The sequence below is a fragment of the Eriocheir sinensis genome, chromosome 60 (assembly GCF_024679095.1).
Source record: "Eriocheir sinensis breed Jianghai 21 chromosome 60, ASM2467909v1, whole genome shotgun sequence".
NCBI classification, from domain to species: Eukaryota; Metazoa; Arthropoda; class Malacostraca; order Decapoda; family Varunidae; genus Eriocheir; species Eriocheir sinensis.
In genome coordinates, this window is record NC_066568.1 from 5,411,965 (window position 1) to 5,429,239 (window position 17,275).

General features: G+C 44.0%; 2 protein-coding genes across 16 annotated transcripts in view; one reads left to right on the forward strand and one right to left on the reverse strand.

Annotated features, from left to right (window-relative positions):
* The window catches only part of LOC126985810 (adhesive plaque matrix protein 2-like), a 23,990-nt gene continuing 6,715 nt past the window's right edge, over positions 1-17,275 (forward strand). Inside the window, exons 1-12 of one of the 13 annotated variants that reach the window (XR_007739073.1) lie at positions 1-29; positions 835-1,063; positions 1,647-1,815; positions 2,231-2,362; positions 3,093-3,221; positions 4,681-4,812; positions 5,212-5,343; positions 5,470-5,595; positions 5,800-5,922; positions 6,302-6,427; positions 6,936-7,061; positions 7,933-8,602. Coding sequence is in view for 12 of the 13 variants with exons in the window: in XM_050841203.1 (XP_050697160.1) it covers positions 845-1,063; positions 1,647-1,815; positions 2,231-2,362; positions 3,093-3,221; positions 4,681-4,812; positions 5,212-5,343; positions 5,470-5,595; positions 5,800-5,922; positions 6,302-6,427; positions 6,936-7,061 (1,414 nt within the window). In the remaining variant the exon portion in view is untranslated. Of the gene's footprint in view, positions 30-834; positions 1,064-1,646; positions 1,816-2,230; positions 2,363-3,092; positions 3,222-4,680; positions 4,813-5,211; positions 5,344-5,469; positions 5,596-5,799; positions 5,923-6,301; positions 6,428-6,935; positions 7,062-7,932; positions 8,603-14,476; positions 14,549-15,353; positions 15,586-16,472; positions 16,642-17,067; positions 17,200-17,275 lie in introns of those variants that run through there. The other 12 variants (XM_050841203.1, XM_050841204.1, XM_050841213.1 and 9 more) reach the window with 12 other exon arrangements.
* LOC126985809 (serine-rich adhesin for platelets-like) overlaps positions 9,015-17,275 on the reverse strand; it is a 21,405-nt gene continuing 13,144 nt past the window's right edge. The window contains exon 6 of one of the 3 annotated variants that reach the window (XR_007739071.1): positions 9,015-9,708. Coding sequence is in view for 1 of the 3 variants with exons in the window: in XM_050841199.1 (XP_050697156.1) it covers positions 10,100-10,185 (86 nt within the window). In the remaining 2 variants the exon portion in view is untranslated. Of the gene's footprint in view, positions 9,709-9,828; positions 10,186-17,102; positions 17,250-17,275 lie in introns of those variants that run through there. The other 2 variants (XM_050841199.1, XR_007739072.1) reach the window with 2 other exon arrangements.

The following is a 17,275-nucleotide window of genomic DNA, read 5'->3' on the forward strand; positions in this document are numbered from 1 at the left end:
AGACTATTACCTGTCTAGTCCCAGCACAGGTAAGACAACACCACCACCACCACCTCCACCTTTGCCTTAGTAGCGACTTTCAAAAGTCTATTCTTTAAGTGTTCAGTTACCAAGAGATGTCACTCCAACAAAAAACTTCTAACCACCTCAAAAACCTAACCAAATAGAAAAAAAACAAGGACAGCTTATATAATGTTTCTCGCTATCGTTAAATTCACCACACTTCACTTTCACTTGCTTGTTTCTTGGCCTATTTGCGTCATAATATTACTAGAAGAGATATATATGTTGGGTGTAGTCATTATCCCGTAAAAGTGCTTCAAATAGAGCTCAAGGGGAACAGTGTCTGACTGATTGATATTGTTGGAACTGACCTCAAGGAAGGAAGAACCTGAGATATGAGTGACGGAATGGCCTAGAAAGGGAGAGCTTGTGATATGGGCGTAAGGGAATAGCTTAAAAAAAGACGGCTTGTATGGGAATGGCCTAAGAGAGGAAAACTTGGGGTATGGGCGTAATGCAATGGCCTAGGAAGGGGAGCTTGTGATGTGGGCGTAAGGGAATAGCCTACGAAAGACAGATTGTGATATGGGCGCATGGGAATGGGCTAAGGAGGGAGAGCTTGTGATATTAGCGTAAGGGAATGGCTAAGGGAGGGAGAGTTTGTGACATGGGCGTAAAGGAATGGGCGAGGGAGGGAGAGACAACTTTTCTTTCACACCCTCACCCCTCCTGATCCCCTTCCTCATCCCACCCCTTCCCTCCCTCATCCCCTCTTCCTTCCCCCAGTCACCCCCCACCCTTCTGATCACACATCCTTCCTATCATCACCAGAGCCACTACCATGAAGATGAGATTCCTGCTGATGCTCCTTCTCCTCGGCCTGATCGGGGCGGTGGTGGAGACCCAGGCGGAGGAAAAGAACATAGGCCGCCAGGGAGAAGGGCAGGAGAAGGCTGAGGCTGTTGCTGCTGAGGAGGACGAGGAGGAGGAGGAGGAAGAGGAGGGAGATGATGATGATGATGAGGAGGAGGAAGATGAAGAGGAAGGGCCTGTTCTCAAGGTATGATTGTGTTCCTCTTTACATTCATATATACATACCCACATTTATTGTCTTTCAAATCGGTACGAGCGTAATTACCTTGCCTAAACTTTTCTTACACCTGAATATTTACCTCGTATATCTTATTCATCTCCTTCGATAAATGCAGAACTCAACCTTACCTCACCTTATATTTACCTGCAAATTTAACCTGGCAATTTACCTTCCACATCCACTTCAGGACGCAAAATTACCTTATACCTCACTAAATCCTCACCTGTATAGTTTCCTTTTATATCCTCTGCAGAGCAAATCATTATCTTACCTCACCTCTATATTTGCCTGTATATTTACCTGTTATTTACCTCCTATATCCTCTTCAGAGCAAATAATTATCTTACTTCACTTCTACATTTGCCTGTATATTTACCTGTTATTTACCTCCTATATCCTCTTCAAAGCAAATAATTATCATACCTGACCTTATTCTCTACCTTTATACACTTTCCACATTTTGTTCACCTCGGACAAATACAAAAGTTCACCTAAGCTTAATCACCTTACCTTGCCTTTTATCAACCTGTGTCTGCCGCATCCTCCTCAGGACGCAGAAACAGACACACGCTTCATCACCTTCGACAAGTGCAAGAGGACCCACGAGTGCCAGGTGGCCGGAGGATCCTGCAGGACGGAGCATTGCACCAGGTGGGAGCAAGAGCTGAAAGGTGGCTGTAGTGGACCGTACTGCCGATGCTGCGCGCCCAAGCCTGAAGGTGTGTGTGGGTAAAGGAGGGAGGGGAGGTTAGGGGGAAGGAGGTGAGAAAAGGGGAGGCGTGAAGGAGTGTATGTTGGGGAGGTTGTGGGTGTGGGAGGATGCATATGGAGGATGTGTGTCTGGAGGGCGGGGTTATAGGTAATAAAATGTGTAATAACGATACTGCCACAACAATCACTACAAGAGCCACTTTTACTACTACTACTACTACTTCTACTACTACTATTACTACTACTACAACTTTTACCCCTACTACAGTTACTACTACTTTAATACATCACACCTTAACCCTCAAACCTCATAATACCACCACCACTAATACCACTACCATCACCACTACTACTACTACTACTACTACTACTACTATTACTACTACTACTACTGCTACTACTGCTACTCTTTTCCCCCCACAGAATGCATCACAGACTACAGGTGTACCGACGTGGGAGGCATCTGCAAGGATAAATGTGGCGCCAGCGAGCATGTCTCATTGACGGCGGCGTGTCCTCTCAAGGGGTGCTACTGTTGTGTACCCAGCCAGCCAGGTGAGCACACAGGTGACACAGGTTAACAAGGTGACAGGTGAACACATGGCCTGGTGGGGAGAAAGCACACAGAGATAGATGGGGAGGGAGGGTGACATACAGATATACAAAGAAACACAAAGTAAGAACAAACAACAGCAGACCTGCTGGTCCTTACGAGGATGTTTGTGACAAGCTACACTAACTATATCATCAAAGGTGGAAGATGAAGGACAGCAAAGCTTGGTATGGGAGAGAACACACATAGAGGTAAGCACAAAGGTGACTCTGATAAACACAAGGTGGGAGAGAGTACACAGGTGAACATAAAGCTTGAGAGAGAGAGAGAGAGAGAGAGAGAGAGAGAGAGAGAGAGAGAGAGAGAGAGAGAGAGAGAGAGAGAGAGAGAGAGAGAGAGAGAGAGAGAGAGAGAGAGAGAGAGAGAGAGAGAGAGCGCACAGGTGAACTCAAGGCCTGGTATGGTGTAGTCTCTCTCTCTACCTCCCTACCTCACCCTCCTTCCCTTCCCTCCTATAACCTCCATGTTCTTCCTTCTCTCTCTCCCTTCTACCTCACCCTCCCTCCCCTCCACACTTTACCTTCAATCCTTTCACCTCACTACCTCAACCTAAACTCCCTCCCTTTCCCCTCGAACCTTACACTTCCCTTCATTCACCTCCCTCCCTCCGTTTCTCCCCTTCGTGCCCTCACCTTCCCTAACTCACCATCTCTCCCTTCCTCCCACTGCCAGTCTGCACAACTGACTTCTACTGCATGAACGGCGGAGGCCAGTGCAAGGCGAAGTGCGCCGACAACGAGAAGCATATCAATGAGCACTGCTCCGGGAGTGGCTGCTACTGCTGTGCCCCGGTGGAGGAGGGTGAGTGTCCTGCTACTGAGTGATAATACTAATTATTAATGATAAATTCACGACTCGCAACTGGGTTCACAAAAAATAGGTCAATCTCCTCATTAATCTTCTCCTAAAAGTATTTGAGGCGGTTGACAGAGATGAAAATTATGATGTAATCTATCTTGATTTTAGTAAAGCGTTTGACAAAGTTCCTCACCAACGACTGTTGCTTAAATTACAGGCTCACGGAGTAGAGGGTAAAGTTTTGAAAAATCAATGGTAAAAGATCTGACTGTCCACTTTTGTTTATTATTTATATCAATGACTTAGACACAGGAATTAGTAGTGATGTTAGTAAATTTGCAGATGATACCAAGATCGGTAGAGTAATTGAGTCGGATCAGGACGCTAGTATTCTCCAAGTGAACTCAACAGATTATATGACTGGGCGGATAATGCAGATGGAGTTCAATGTAGGGAGTGCAGTATTCTGAGAAGTCTTCCTCAAACTATATTTAGCATTAGTTAGACCTAATCTTGACTATGCGGTTCAGTTCTGGTCACCCTACTATAGAATGGATATCAAAATGTTAGAATCGGTGCAGAGGAGGATGACTAAGATGATTCAGGGGTTGAGAAACAAGACTCAAACAGTTAAACTTGCATTCTCTAGAAAGGCGAAGGGTGCGTGGAGACATGATCGAGGTTTATAAATGGATGAAGGGCTTTAATAAGGAGACATTCATAAGGTTTTGTTTAACGGGTTTAAACTGGATAAATTCAGATTCAACAGGGACATAGGCAAAATTGGTTTACTAATAGGGTGGTGGATGAACAATTGTCACATTCAAAATAGACTAGATAAATTCATGGACAGCTATATTAGGTGGGGTTAGATGTTCTTATGTTCTTATGTTCTTATGTACTACAGTAATGATGATGACAATGATGACGATAGTGATGATGATGATACTGGTAATGATAATAGAGGTGTATGGTTTTGCTTTTGTTCCATCTCCTTCGCCCTCTTTTGCTGCTATTGCTACTACCAATACTAATAATACTAATACTAATACTAATAATAATAATAATAATAATAATAATAATAATAATAATAACACTCTTGCTACAACTACAACTGCTTCTACTGCTATCATTACAACTACAACAACTAAATCAAACTGTCATTACTATTACTACTTCTACAACAACAGTGAATATAAACTTACAATAACTCCTCAACTAATACTTCTACTACTATTGATACAACTACAACAAAGCAACTACTACTACTACTATTACTACTTCTACATCAATAACAAAACCAGAAACAAAACCACTACAACTGCTTTTACTTCTACTACTATAATCTATCCCTCTACTACTACTACTACTACTACTACTACTACTACTACTACTACTACTACTACTACTACTGCTGTTACTACTACTACTACTAACACTACAACGACTCCTGTGCCTGCAGTGTGTACGACCAGCGACAAGTGCAAGTGGGAAGGCGGAGAGTGCAAGGAGAGATGCAGCTTCCACGAGGACGAGGTAGACAACGCGTGTACGGGCAAGAACTGCTGGTGCTGCGTGCCGAAGAAGGAAGAGGGTGAGTGACTTCCTCCTCCTCCTCCTCCTGCTTTCATCTGCTCACCAAGCCCCAAGTGGCGGTCAAGCAGATTAAATCACCCAAGCGGGCGACCTCGTAATGAGCCAATAGGCTTTCTGTTGCCTGCATTTCCATGTTTCCATGTTTCCATGTTTCTTTTCTTCACCTTCTCACTCCCGTCTTGATTGTGAGCCTCTTCGGTAACTTTCCGTGCACAACATTTATCGTGAAAAATATGTTTTCAAAAGCAAATAAATAAAGAGAACTAATAAATATAATCCTCCTCCTCCTCCTCCTCCTCTAACTGCCCCCTTTCAAACCAATGTTCCCTTTTACTCCTTCTCTTCTAACTGCTTCTGTATATCCTACTACTATTCTCCTCCTCCTGCTCATCCTCAGAGTGCGTGGCCGACTACAAGTGTGAGAACGCCGGCGGCACGTGCAAGGATAAGTGTGCTTCCAACGAGGACGAGATCGTGAGTGGCTGCTACGGAAAGGACTGCTGGTGCTGCGTGCCCAAGAAGGAGCCTGGTGAGTGCTGCTGACTTGTGCTGACCCTCTGTTGACCTCTCGTGCTGACCTATTGTGCTGATGTCTCTTATACTGGCCACTAGTGCCGACTTTTGCTGATTTGACGTTATCCCTTGTCACATGCAGAGTGCGTGGATGAGTGGTGCACGGAGTCAGGCGGCGTCTGTAAGGACAAATGTAGCAGCAATGAAGAGGAGATCGACGGCGCTTGCAAGGGACCCAACTGCTGGTGCTGTGCCCCCAAGGTGGAAAGTGAGTAGTGTGTGTGCCTTTGCGTGTTTATCATTCACCAAGGTTATATCACGTGCTAGGCTCGCGATCTTCAGGGGGTACCATACCATTAATTAGTCTGTGTGTACTGTAAAGGGAAGGGAAAGGAAGGGAAAGTGGTGACCCTCTTCCCATTCCCTCCCCCACTAACTAACCTCGTCCCCCCTTCTCCCTCTCCCCTTCTAGAGTGCGTGAGGCTCCCCAAGTGCAAGAAGAGGGGAGGCAAGTGCAAGGATGCCTGTCTGCCCAACGAGAGAGCCGTGAAGAATGGGTGTGACGGCAAGGACTGCTGGTGTTGTGTGCCCAAGAGTAAGTCCTGTGTTGGGTCTGAGGCAGCCTTCTCCTGTTCCTCTTTTACTCCACTTCCTATTTTTATATTCCTCCTCCTCCTCCTCCTCCTTTTGTTATTCCTTTTACCGCTGCTCTTTTTTTTTATATTTCCCCTCCTACTTTTTTTCTACTGTTCTTACTCTTGGCTTCTGTTCCTCTTCCCCTTTCTCTTCCTCTATCTACTCCTTACTCCTCCTCCTCTTCCTCTTCCTTTTTTCTCTTCTATCTACTCTATCTTCTCCTTTTCTAAATTTTAAGAGAAAGGAATTTAAAACGACAAACAATTATGCATGGACAAATCTGAATAACTGGACGACTATCATTATTTAACCTCCTCCTCCTCCTCCTCCTCCTCCAGGGTGCAAGAACAACCGTCGCTGTGACAAGTTCAATGGCAAGTGCAGCAAGGAGTGTGACCTCACCTGGGACCAGATCATCCGCAACGGGTGCTTCGGGACTGACTGTGAATGCTGCGCCCCGAAAGGTAAGCATGTGTACCTGTGTGTGTGTGTGTGTGTGTGTGTGTGTGTGTGTGTGTGTGTGTGTGTGTGTGTGTGTATTTACCTGTTTGTGTGTTAACAGTTTTCATACTTTGCATAATCTATCTACAAACTTTTACTTTCTGTATTACTATGAAACCCCTGGCTGAATTGTGTGGTCAGCAACCTATCTATCTATCTATCTATATGCCTGTCTGTCTATCCATCTAAACACTACTAAACTGTGTGGCTGAATTGTATGGTCAGTAACCTTATCTATATCTATCGATCGATCTATATATATTTAACCATCTAACTATACACTTGCAATCTGTATGACTGAACTGTGTGGTGGGTAACCCTATTTGTCTACCTATGTATCTACCTACCTATCTATCTATCTATCTACCTCCCTATATCTTTATGGCATCTCCCTCTCACCACACACCACAACGTAACCTCACTACACACACCTCATCTCACCATCACCCTTCCGTCCCCTTCCCCCCGCAGGTTGCATCATCACGGGCAGGTGTGCGCGTCACGGAGGTGTGTGTCGCAGCAAGTGCCGCCACGGTGAGGCCGCTGACGAGTACGGTGGCTGCCTGGGCAAGGACTGTTTGTGCTGCGTGCCCGAGTGTGAGTATATCTATTTTTAGAGTAATTTTGGCAGCTAAAAACAAAAAAATATAAACAAGTTCGCTGACCATGCCTCTCTTAATACTCTACTACTCTCTGTACCACTCTTTAATATTTTTAATACCCTCTACTATAAAACATGTCTAAGTTACCTGCTTTTCTTACTGTCTCCTGACATTGCCTGTTTTAAGTGTACCTGTCATCTCTTCTAATATACCTGTTGTTATCTGATTACCTGGAATACTGTCATATTATCTGTCCTATCACTTGTCTTTATTTATTACAACACCTGTCTTCGCTGCCAAATATCTATATTAATTGCTATATTACTTGCCTCTCATACTAAAAGACTTGAGACTATCACATTTATCCGTTAAAACACCTGTCTGTTTACTTGAGCACCCGTCTAAATTGCCACCTACCTGTCCTAGTTAAAGTTGTCTAACAGTTGCTAGTTTTCTTTACTTCATCAATTCCCTGCTAGAACAACTTTCGTAATTACATATTGGAACACCTCTCAGGATCAGCTTCATTAGCTGTCTATATTGCCATCAGTTATCTATATTTTCTCATTTACCTGCTACAAATACCTTTACTATATGATTTGATTATCTGTTCTCTTATCCTCCCTCCCTCACTCTTTCTCTCCTTCCACAACGTTACCCTCCTCTCTTTACACTTTTCTTGACTTTCCCTCCTCCCACCCCCCCTCTCTCCCTCCATCCTGTTACCCTTTCCTTTATCTTGTACTATCCTCTCCTCTCCCTCCTATCCCTTCTCTCCCTCTTTCCCTCACTTTCTCTCTCCATGCTCTTCCATTCACCTCATCCCCTACCTTTCCCTCCTCTCACCCTCTTCCTCTCCCCAACAGACAAAGCAGCTGAGCTTAACCAGGACAAGAACTTCGACCTGTTGGACTATTAAACCAGCCTTATTACCTGTGATCAACCATCTACAACCTGCCCTCACCTGTAAATTGGAGCTGACACCTGAAAACATCTGATAAATGTCACCCGCCAACTGTAATTACACCTGGAAGAAACTATAGCTATCACTATATACAATGAATGCTTCTTGCGTCCACCTGTGACTACCTGGTAACTTTGAACACATGCACCTGTATTTATCTGTACCTTTAAACACCTGGCATATGTCTAACATCCCCTGTACAAATACCTGAGGACTCTTGCCTGCGACCAACAACCTGTTAACACCTGGTACTTTGAAACACCTGATTCCTAATCCATTTTACCTGTTAATTAACTCTTGATCTAATGCATGTAGGCAGTCACCTATAAACACGTGAGGCCTCTAACCTGAACAGTGAACACCTTTAATACCTAAGGCTATGCTTACTAATTTATTAACAGTTACCTCTTTGCAGTTGCACAGTAGAGTTGACTTCCCCTGTAGGTGATAGGTGACACTAAGCTTCCTATTTCTAAATAGTTTCATGGTCCTTGATATTTATTTCCGTGGCACCGACTATATTCTAGGGGATGAGTGGCATTAAACTCCTTTTCTAAGTGATTGAATGCTAGGTGATCCTTTTTTCCTGGCATTTAGTTCGATACAAAACATATCTGGAGTCGTTTAATTTATTTATTCATTTATTTATTTACTGTTTACATTCACCCTTTTGTTTTGAGAGGCTACGTTATTTATTTACATATTTATTGATTCATCTGTTGTTTACCCATTGGTTTATGAGTTTATTTATTTGTACATTTGCGGATCTTACGTAAGCCTTTCTTCCATCGCTGCATTAAAAATAAAAGACTTTTTGGTGAATCTGTTGTTTTACTTCTATAAAATTACGTTTTTTGTACGTGTGTGTGGGTGATGAGAACAGTGATATGTACATTGACACTATGTACTGTAAATTCCAAATCATAAACTGTAATACTTATAATAATAATTGGTAAATAAAACAGTAAAAAATCAAAACAAAACAAAAAAACAAGCTCAATTTTAACAAACAAACAAAAGAACAACACATAACACAAATAAAAGGAACATGAGAAGACGTTGTCCTGGATAAAAAAAAATAAAGTTAAATCAAAATAATCATACACAAAAACGGGAAACATTAAAACAGAACAAACTACATTGAATATAGCAAAAAAAAAAAAAAGGAAAGAGTAAAAAAATACCTGTAAAATGGTGAAAATAAAAATACGAAATAATTGAAATAAAGCGAAGAAACAACAATGTGATAACAAACGGCCAATATTATAAATCAACCACCACCACCACAACCACCATCACTACCACCACAACTACCACTACCACGGCATCTAAAATGAGAGTAAATGGGAGTAAAGGTAAAAATGGACAGTCTCTCTCTCTCTCTCTCTCTCTCTCTCTCTCTCTCTCTCTCTCTCTCTAAGGGGTCCAAAGGTTAACTACGATGAGAGGTTCTAAAGGATGTCTAAAAAAGAACACAAACAAAAGGGTGACGAACCAATCTATGGGACTTAACCTTCCCCAGCATCCACCAATCACAAGCAGCTTGACTCCGAGAGGGGGCGTGGCTTGTTTGAGAAATTACCAATGAGAGAGGGGAGGGGGAGGAGCTTATTCGCAAAGGTTAGGTGAACAGCGTATAAGGACTATCCACAAATGGCTGAGGAAAGGGCACCGTTACCTCCCTTTCCTTGGCCTCACGTCCTTTTTCTCCTCCCTTTTCCTTTGGCATCTTGGGTGGAAAAGGATGAAAAAGGGTGAGAAAGGGATGCTGTTACCTCCCTTTCCTTGGCCTCACCTCCTTTTTCTCCTCCCTTTTCCTTTGGCATCTTGGGTGGAAAAGGATGAAAAAGGGTGAGAAAGAGTGAGAAAGGGATGCTGTTACTTCCCTTTTCTTGGCATCACCTCCTTTTTATCCTCCCTTTTCCTTTGGTATCTTGGGTGAAAAAGGATGAAAAAGGATGAAAAAGGGATGTTGTTACCTCCCTTTCCTTGGCCTCACCATTTTCTCCTCCCTTTTCCTTTGGTATCTTGGGTGGGAAAGGATGAAAAAGGGTGAGAAAGGGATGCTGTTACTTCCCTTTTCTTGACCTAACCTCCTTTTTCTCCTCCCTTTTTCCCTTTGGCGTCTTTGGACTCTCCGGCCACACACACATCTCTGTACGGACGGAAACGTGCACACATGAGACACGTACACAAATATACACACACAGAAGTACACATAAAACAGTATATACAATTATGTTACTTTAAAGGATGGAAAACAACAGATATATACGTACAGACACACACACACAAACACATTTACACACAAACACACACAGGTATTCATTGGAAAGGTAATCAAGCACCTGAATATTGTAAGAAAGTTCAAACTATTGGTGAAAATATAAATGTGTAGGTATGGAATGTAGGGATGATGTAGAAATGTAGTTCTCTCTCTCTCTCTCTCTCTCTCTCTCTCTCTCTCTCTCTCTCTCTCTCTCTCTCTCTCTCTCTCTCTCTCTCTCTCTCTCTCTCTCTCCATATCAGTTTCCATCCTAAAAGACGGATTTTCCATACCCATAGAAGTGATCCTCGTCAGACACAGACTATCCGTGGAGTTCGAGGTAGGAGGGGGGCCGGGTGGGGGTGCTGCGGCATTCTCCCCAACCCCCCCTGGATGCTCCTGGGTCTTGAGCGGGGGGCGTGGGCTAGGGGCATGGGTGAAGAGTGAGGTGGTGGAGGTGGTGGTGGAGGCGACGGTCGGGGTTAGCGTGTATAGCTCTGAGACGCTGAAGGTGGCATGTGCGTTGACTTCAGGTGACCTGGAGGACAGGGCGTGGGCAAACAGGTGATCCAGCTGACCCATCCTCTCCAGCACACCTCTGGTTATCTCAGGGGATGGTGGGGACAGGTGAGAGGGAGGGCCAGGTGAGGTCGGAGCTTGGAATATTTCAGGCGAACTTAGGTCACTGTAACTTCTGTACATGTTGACGGTGAAGGAGTGAGCGTCGGCAAACCTAACCCGGTGATCTGTTTCCTTGTGTTTACTTCGGCAGGACGACCCAGGGATGTAAACGGTCCCATCATCCGCGAAGACCAGCTTGGCTCTCCTGACGGCGCAGTGTTGGTACCCCGCAAACGCCACCGCTGCTAAAGCCACGCAGGCCAGAGACACGCCAACGCCGCCTAGAGCCATGTATAGGAATTTGACCCCATCGTGTTTCCGCCTTGGCTTGGTCTCGAAGACATGAGATCTCTCGGTCTTGTAGGTCTCGATATAGAAGGAGGCACCGTGGAGGTTGATTCTTAGGTTTCTATGTGTGGTCAGTGTTGCCAAGTCCGCCTCGCAGTTTGGTTGATGGGCGGTGTTGATGGTGAGATTGACGGATAGGTTATGGCCCCCACATTTCATGTCCTCGACGCGTATCGTCTCCTGCGGGTACAAAAGGAGCGAGGAGAAGGACATCACGAAATCCTTGAAGACTTCCTCCGTGTTTGACATGTCCACGGCGTCACACTCCCCCCGTAGCCACACCAGGACAAGCAGCCACACCCCAGCAGCCCCCTTATCACCTTTATCACGTGCCCTAAGTGATGGGGTGAGATTCTGGAGTTCCGAGGAGAGCTTGCTGGTCACCTTCACTGTTTCCCGTTCTTCGTCATCACCACTATCATCACCTCTTGTTATTCTTGATATGAGTGCTTCTTCTTCCTCTTCCACCTCTTCCTCTTCCTCCTCCTCCTCCAGTAGAAGATTGAGTCTAGAATGTGTGGTGGTAGTGGTAGTAGTAGTTGTTGTAGCAGTGGTAGGGTCTATGGTAGTAGTAGAAGGGGTGTCGGTCAAAAAAGTGGTAGAGAGAGAAGAAGAAGAAGAAGAAGAAGAAGAAGAAGAAAAAGAAGAAGAAGAAGAAGATGATGATGACGACTCAAAGGACAAAGAAGAAAAAGTCCCCTTAAACGTTGTGGGTGAGACTGAAGAAACAGAAAAAGAGAATAAGAAAGGTGATGAAGAAAAAGATGGAGAGGAAGGTGAAGAAGACGAAGAAAGGGAAGTAGACCAGGTGGGGACAGGTGATGATGGCGGTGTAGATAGGTGTGAAGGAAAGGTAAGTTGGGTGGGAGAAGTGAGGGGTGGCGGAGAGCTGGGTGGGGCAGAGGTGTGATAATGGGTGATTTGAGATGTTACCCCGTCTTCTATCACCTCACCCTGCCCCTCACCCCCCTCCGAAGTCTTCCCTATGGAGTTGAGAGAAGAAAACGAAGAAGAGGAGGAGGAAGAGGAGGAGGAGGTGTTGGTGATATGTGTTTGCGAAGAGATCTCCCTCACCTGACGACCCTGAAACAGAAAGATGTGTAAACAAATAAACAAATAGATAAACAAAGTAATTAAGCAGGCAATAAACAGCAAAGAACAGTAGAAACGTTTGTTTGCAACGAAATATCTCTTTGCAGGTAAGAAAATCTATAACAAGTAAATAAAGTTATGAACGAATATAGATCACAAATAATAAAATAAATATATATATTAAAAAAATCACATTAAAGGAGAGAGAGAGAGAGAGAGAGAGAGAGAGAGAGAGAGAGAGAGAGAGAGAGAGAGAGAGAGAGAGAGAGAGAGAGAGAGAGAGAGAGAGAGAGAGAGAGAGAGAATTACATATAATTACATAGAAAATCAGACCACACAGACTCCAGACTCGGTGGTCTGTCCTTAAACCTAAGTGATTTTACATTAATCAGAAGGCTCCAAAACGTTGCATTTCTACTCTAGTTGATATTAAGTTGAAGGAAGTGACGGTCGAGCTTATTTTTGAAGGAGTCAATCGTGTTACACTGGACCACTGATGGTGGGAGCTTATTCCATTCTCACACTACAACGTTGGTGAAAAAAAACTTGGTGCAGTCTGAATTTACTTGTCTACATCTGAGTTTCACGCCATTGTTCCTCGTGCGCAAAGTGTCACCGATCATAAACAATGTTGATCTGTCTAAATTCGTGAAACCATTAAGTATTTTAAAACATTCGATCAGTTTTCCTCGGAGGCGACGTTTCTTAAGAGAGAACATGTTAAGGGTAGAAAGTTTTTCTTCGTAGGATTTGTTGCGCAAGGAAGGAATCATTTTCGTTGCCCGACGCTGAACACCTAATTTAGCAATATCCTTTGCATGGTGGGGAGACCAAAACTATAACGCATATTCTAAGTGGGGTCTGACTAAACTATTGTAGAGCGGGAGTATTACATCTCTATTCTTGAATAAAAAGTTTATTTTAATGAAGCCCAACATTCTGTTCGCTTTATTTGCTGCATCGATGCATTGCTGTGAGAATTTGAGGTTTGACGCGATTTTGACCCCCAAGTCCTTGACGCATTGAACGCTTTTGAGTTTAACGCCGCGAATTTCGTAATCGAACTTCTTATTCCTCGTTCCAACTTGAAGGACCTGGCACTTGTCTACGTTAAAGGGCATCTCCCATCTATCCGACCAAGCTGAAATTTTGTGCAAATCCTCTTGGAGGCTTTGCCTGTCTTCGTCAGTGAGAACCGAGTTACCAATCTTTGTGTCGTCTGCAAATTTACTAATGCGGTTATTGAGTCCACGTCGTTGATGTAAATAATGAAGAGCACTGGGCCAAGAACCGAGCCCTGAGGGACGCCACTAGTGACCGGCGCCCACTCTGAGTTAAATCCGTCAATCACAACTCTTTGTTGTCTGTTGCTCAACCAATTCGCGATCCATTGGTTTACTTGACCGTCAATACCTATTTCCTTTAATTTGTAAAGTAATTTATGATGCGGAACTTTATCAAACGCTTTCTGGAAATCAAGATAGACAACGTCCAGTGATTTGGTTACGTCATAAACAGTGAAGAGGTCGTTATAAAAGGTTAATAGGTAAGTTCCCATGTGGTTGGTATCACTCTTACTGTCATTTTTCTTCTTTTTTCTTAATTTATTTTTTTCCTGCTTGCTTGATTGACTTTTTTGTTTGGGTTTTGTTGGTTAGGTTGATTAGATTGTCGCTGGTGTGGCTGTAGAAGTAGTAACAGTAGTAGTAGTAGTAGTAGTAGTAGTAGTAGTAGTACAGTAGAAGTACAGTGGTTTTTGTTGTTGCTAATGTCGTTTTTTAGGTCGTTGTTGCAGGTCTTCTCGTTCTTCCTGTCGATAAAAGAAATGAAAGCAATATTTTATCGCCATATTTACATAACACCTTTCAATCAATCAATCAATCAATCGTTCAGTCTTTCAAATAATCGCTTTAAACATCATGACCAGCAGAAAAATTCAAACATTCACCACCACCACCACCACCACAACAACAACAACCACCACCACCAACAACAACAACGACATCACAACCATCAATAACATCACCACCGTCACCACCACCAACAACACCTATAGCATGTCATCACCACCACCGCCAAAACCGTGTGTGTGTGTGTGTGTGTGTGTGTGTGTGTGTGTGGCCTGATCAGGTGTATATAAGCCCAGGTGAGCCATCCATGGTAGACTATTACCTGTCTAGTCCCAGCACAGGTAAGACATCACCACCACCACCACCTCCACCTTTGCCTTAGTAGCGACTTTCAAAAGTCTATTCTTTAAGTGTTCAGTTACCAAGAGATGTCACTCCAACAAAAAACTTCTAACCACCTCAAAAACCTAACCAAATAGAAAAAAACAAGGACAGCTTTTAAAATGTTTCTCGCTATCGTTAAATTCACCACACTTCACTTTCACTTGCTTGTTTCTTGGCCTATTTGCGTCATAATATTACTAGAAGAGATGTATATGTTGGGTGTAGTCATTATCCCGTAAAAGTGCTTCAAATAGAGCTCAAGGGGAACAGTGTCTGACTGATTGATATTGTTGGAACTGACCTCAAGGAAGGAAGAACCTGAGATATGAGTGACAGGGAATGGCCTAGAAAGGGAGAGCTTGTGATATGGGCGTAAGGGAATAGCCTAAAAAAAGACGGCTTGTATGGGAATGGCCTAAGAGAGGAGAACTTGGGATATGGGCATAATGCAATGGCCTAGGAAGAGGAGCTTGTGATGTGGGCGTAAGGGAATAGCCTACGAAAGACAGATTGTGATATGGGCGCATGGGAATGGGCTAAGGAGGGAGAGCTTGTGATATAAGCCTAAGGGAATGGCTAAGGGAGGGAGAGTTTGTGACATGGGCGTAACGGAATGGGCGAGGAAGGGAGAGACAACTTTTCTTTCACACCCTCACCCCTCCTGATCCCCTTACTCATCCCACCCTTCCCTCCCTCATCCCCTCTTCCTTCCCCCAGTCACCCCCCACCCTTCTGATCACACATCCTTCCTATCATCACCAGAGCCACTACCATGAAGATGAGATTCCTGCTGATGCTCCTTCTCCTCGGCCTGATCGGGGCGGTGGTGGAGACCCAGGCGGAGGAAAAGAACATAGGCCGCCAGGGAGAAGGGCAGGAGAAGGCTGAGGCTGTTGCTGCTGAGGAGGACGAGGAGGAGGAGGAGGAAGAGGAGGGAGATGATGATGATGATGAGGAGGAGGAGGAAGATAAAGAGGAAGGGCCTGTTCTCAAGGTATGATTGTGTTCCTCTTTACATTCATATATACATACCCACATTTATTGTCTTTCAAATCGGTACGAGCGTAATTACCGTGCCTCAACTTTTCTTACACCTGAATATTTACCTTGTATATCCTATTCATCTCCTTCGATAAATGCAGAACTCCACCTTACCTCACCTTATGTTTACCTGCAAATTTAATCTAGCAATTTACCTTCCACATCCACTTCAGGACGCAAAATTACCTTATACCTCACTGTATCCTCACCTGTATAGTTTCCTTCTATATCCTCTGCAGAGCAAATCATTATCTTACCTCACCTCTATATTTGCCTGTATATTTACCTGTTATTTACCTCCTATATCCTCTTCAGAGCAAATAATTATCTTACTTCACTTCTACATTTCCCTGTATATTTACCTGTTATTTACCTCCTATATCCTCTTCAGAGCAAATAATTATCTTACTTCACTTCTACATTTGCCTGTATATTTACCTGTTATTTACCTCCTATATCCTCTTCAGAGCAAATAATTATCTTACTTCACTTCTACATTTCCCTGTATATTTACCTGTTATTTACCTCCTATATCCTCTTCAGAGCAAATAATTATCTTACTTCACTTCTACAGTTGCCTGTATATTTACCTGTTATTTACCTCCTATATCCTCTTCAGAGCAAGTAATTATCTTACTTCACTTCTACAGTTGCCTGTATATTTACCTGTTATTTACCTCCTATATCCTCTTCAGAGCAAATAATTATCATACCTGACCTTATTCTCTACCTTTATACACTTTCCACATTTTGTTCACCTCGGACAAATACAAAAGTTCACCTAAGCTTAATCACCTTACCTTGCCTTTTATCAACCTGTGTCTGCCGCATCCTCCTCAGGACGCAGAAACAGACACACGCTTCATCACCTTCGACAAGTGCAAGAGGACCCACGAGTGCCAGGTGGCCGGAGGATCCTGCAGGACGGAGCATTGCACCAGGTGGGAGCAAGAGCTGAAAGGTGGCTGTAGTGGACCGTACTGCCGATGCTGCGCGCCCAAGCCTGAAGGTGTGTGTGGGTAAAGGAGGGAGGGGAGGTTAGGGGGAAGGAGGTGAGAAAAGGGGAGGCGTGAAGGAGTGTATGTTGGGGAGGTTGTGGGTGTGGGAGGATGCATATGGGGGATGTGTGTCTGGAGGGCGGGGTTATAGGTAATAAAATGTGTAATAACGATACTGAAACAACAATCACTACAAGAGCTACTTTTACTACTACTACTACTTCTACTACTTCTACTACTACTATTACTACTACTACAACTTTTACCCCTACTACAGTTACTACTACTTTAGTACATCACACCTTAACCCTCAAACCTCATAATACCACCACCACTACTACCACTACCATCACCACTACTACTACTACTACTACTACTACTACTACTACTATTACTACTATTACTACTGCTACTACTGCTACTCTTTCCCCCCACAGAATGCATCACAGACTACAGGTGTACCGACGTGGGAGGCATCTGCAAGGATAAATGTGGCGCCAGCGAGCATGTCTCATTGACGGCGGCGTGTCCTCTCAAGGGGTGCTACTGTTGTGTACCCAGCCAGCCAGGTGAGCACACAGGTGACACAGGTTAACAAGGTGACAGGTGAACACATGGCCTGGTGGGGAGAAAGCACACAGAGAT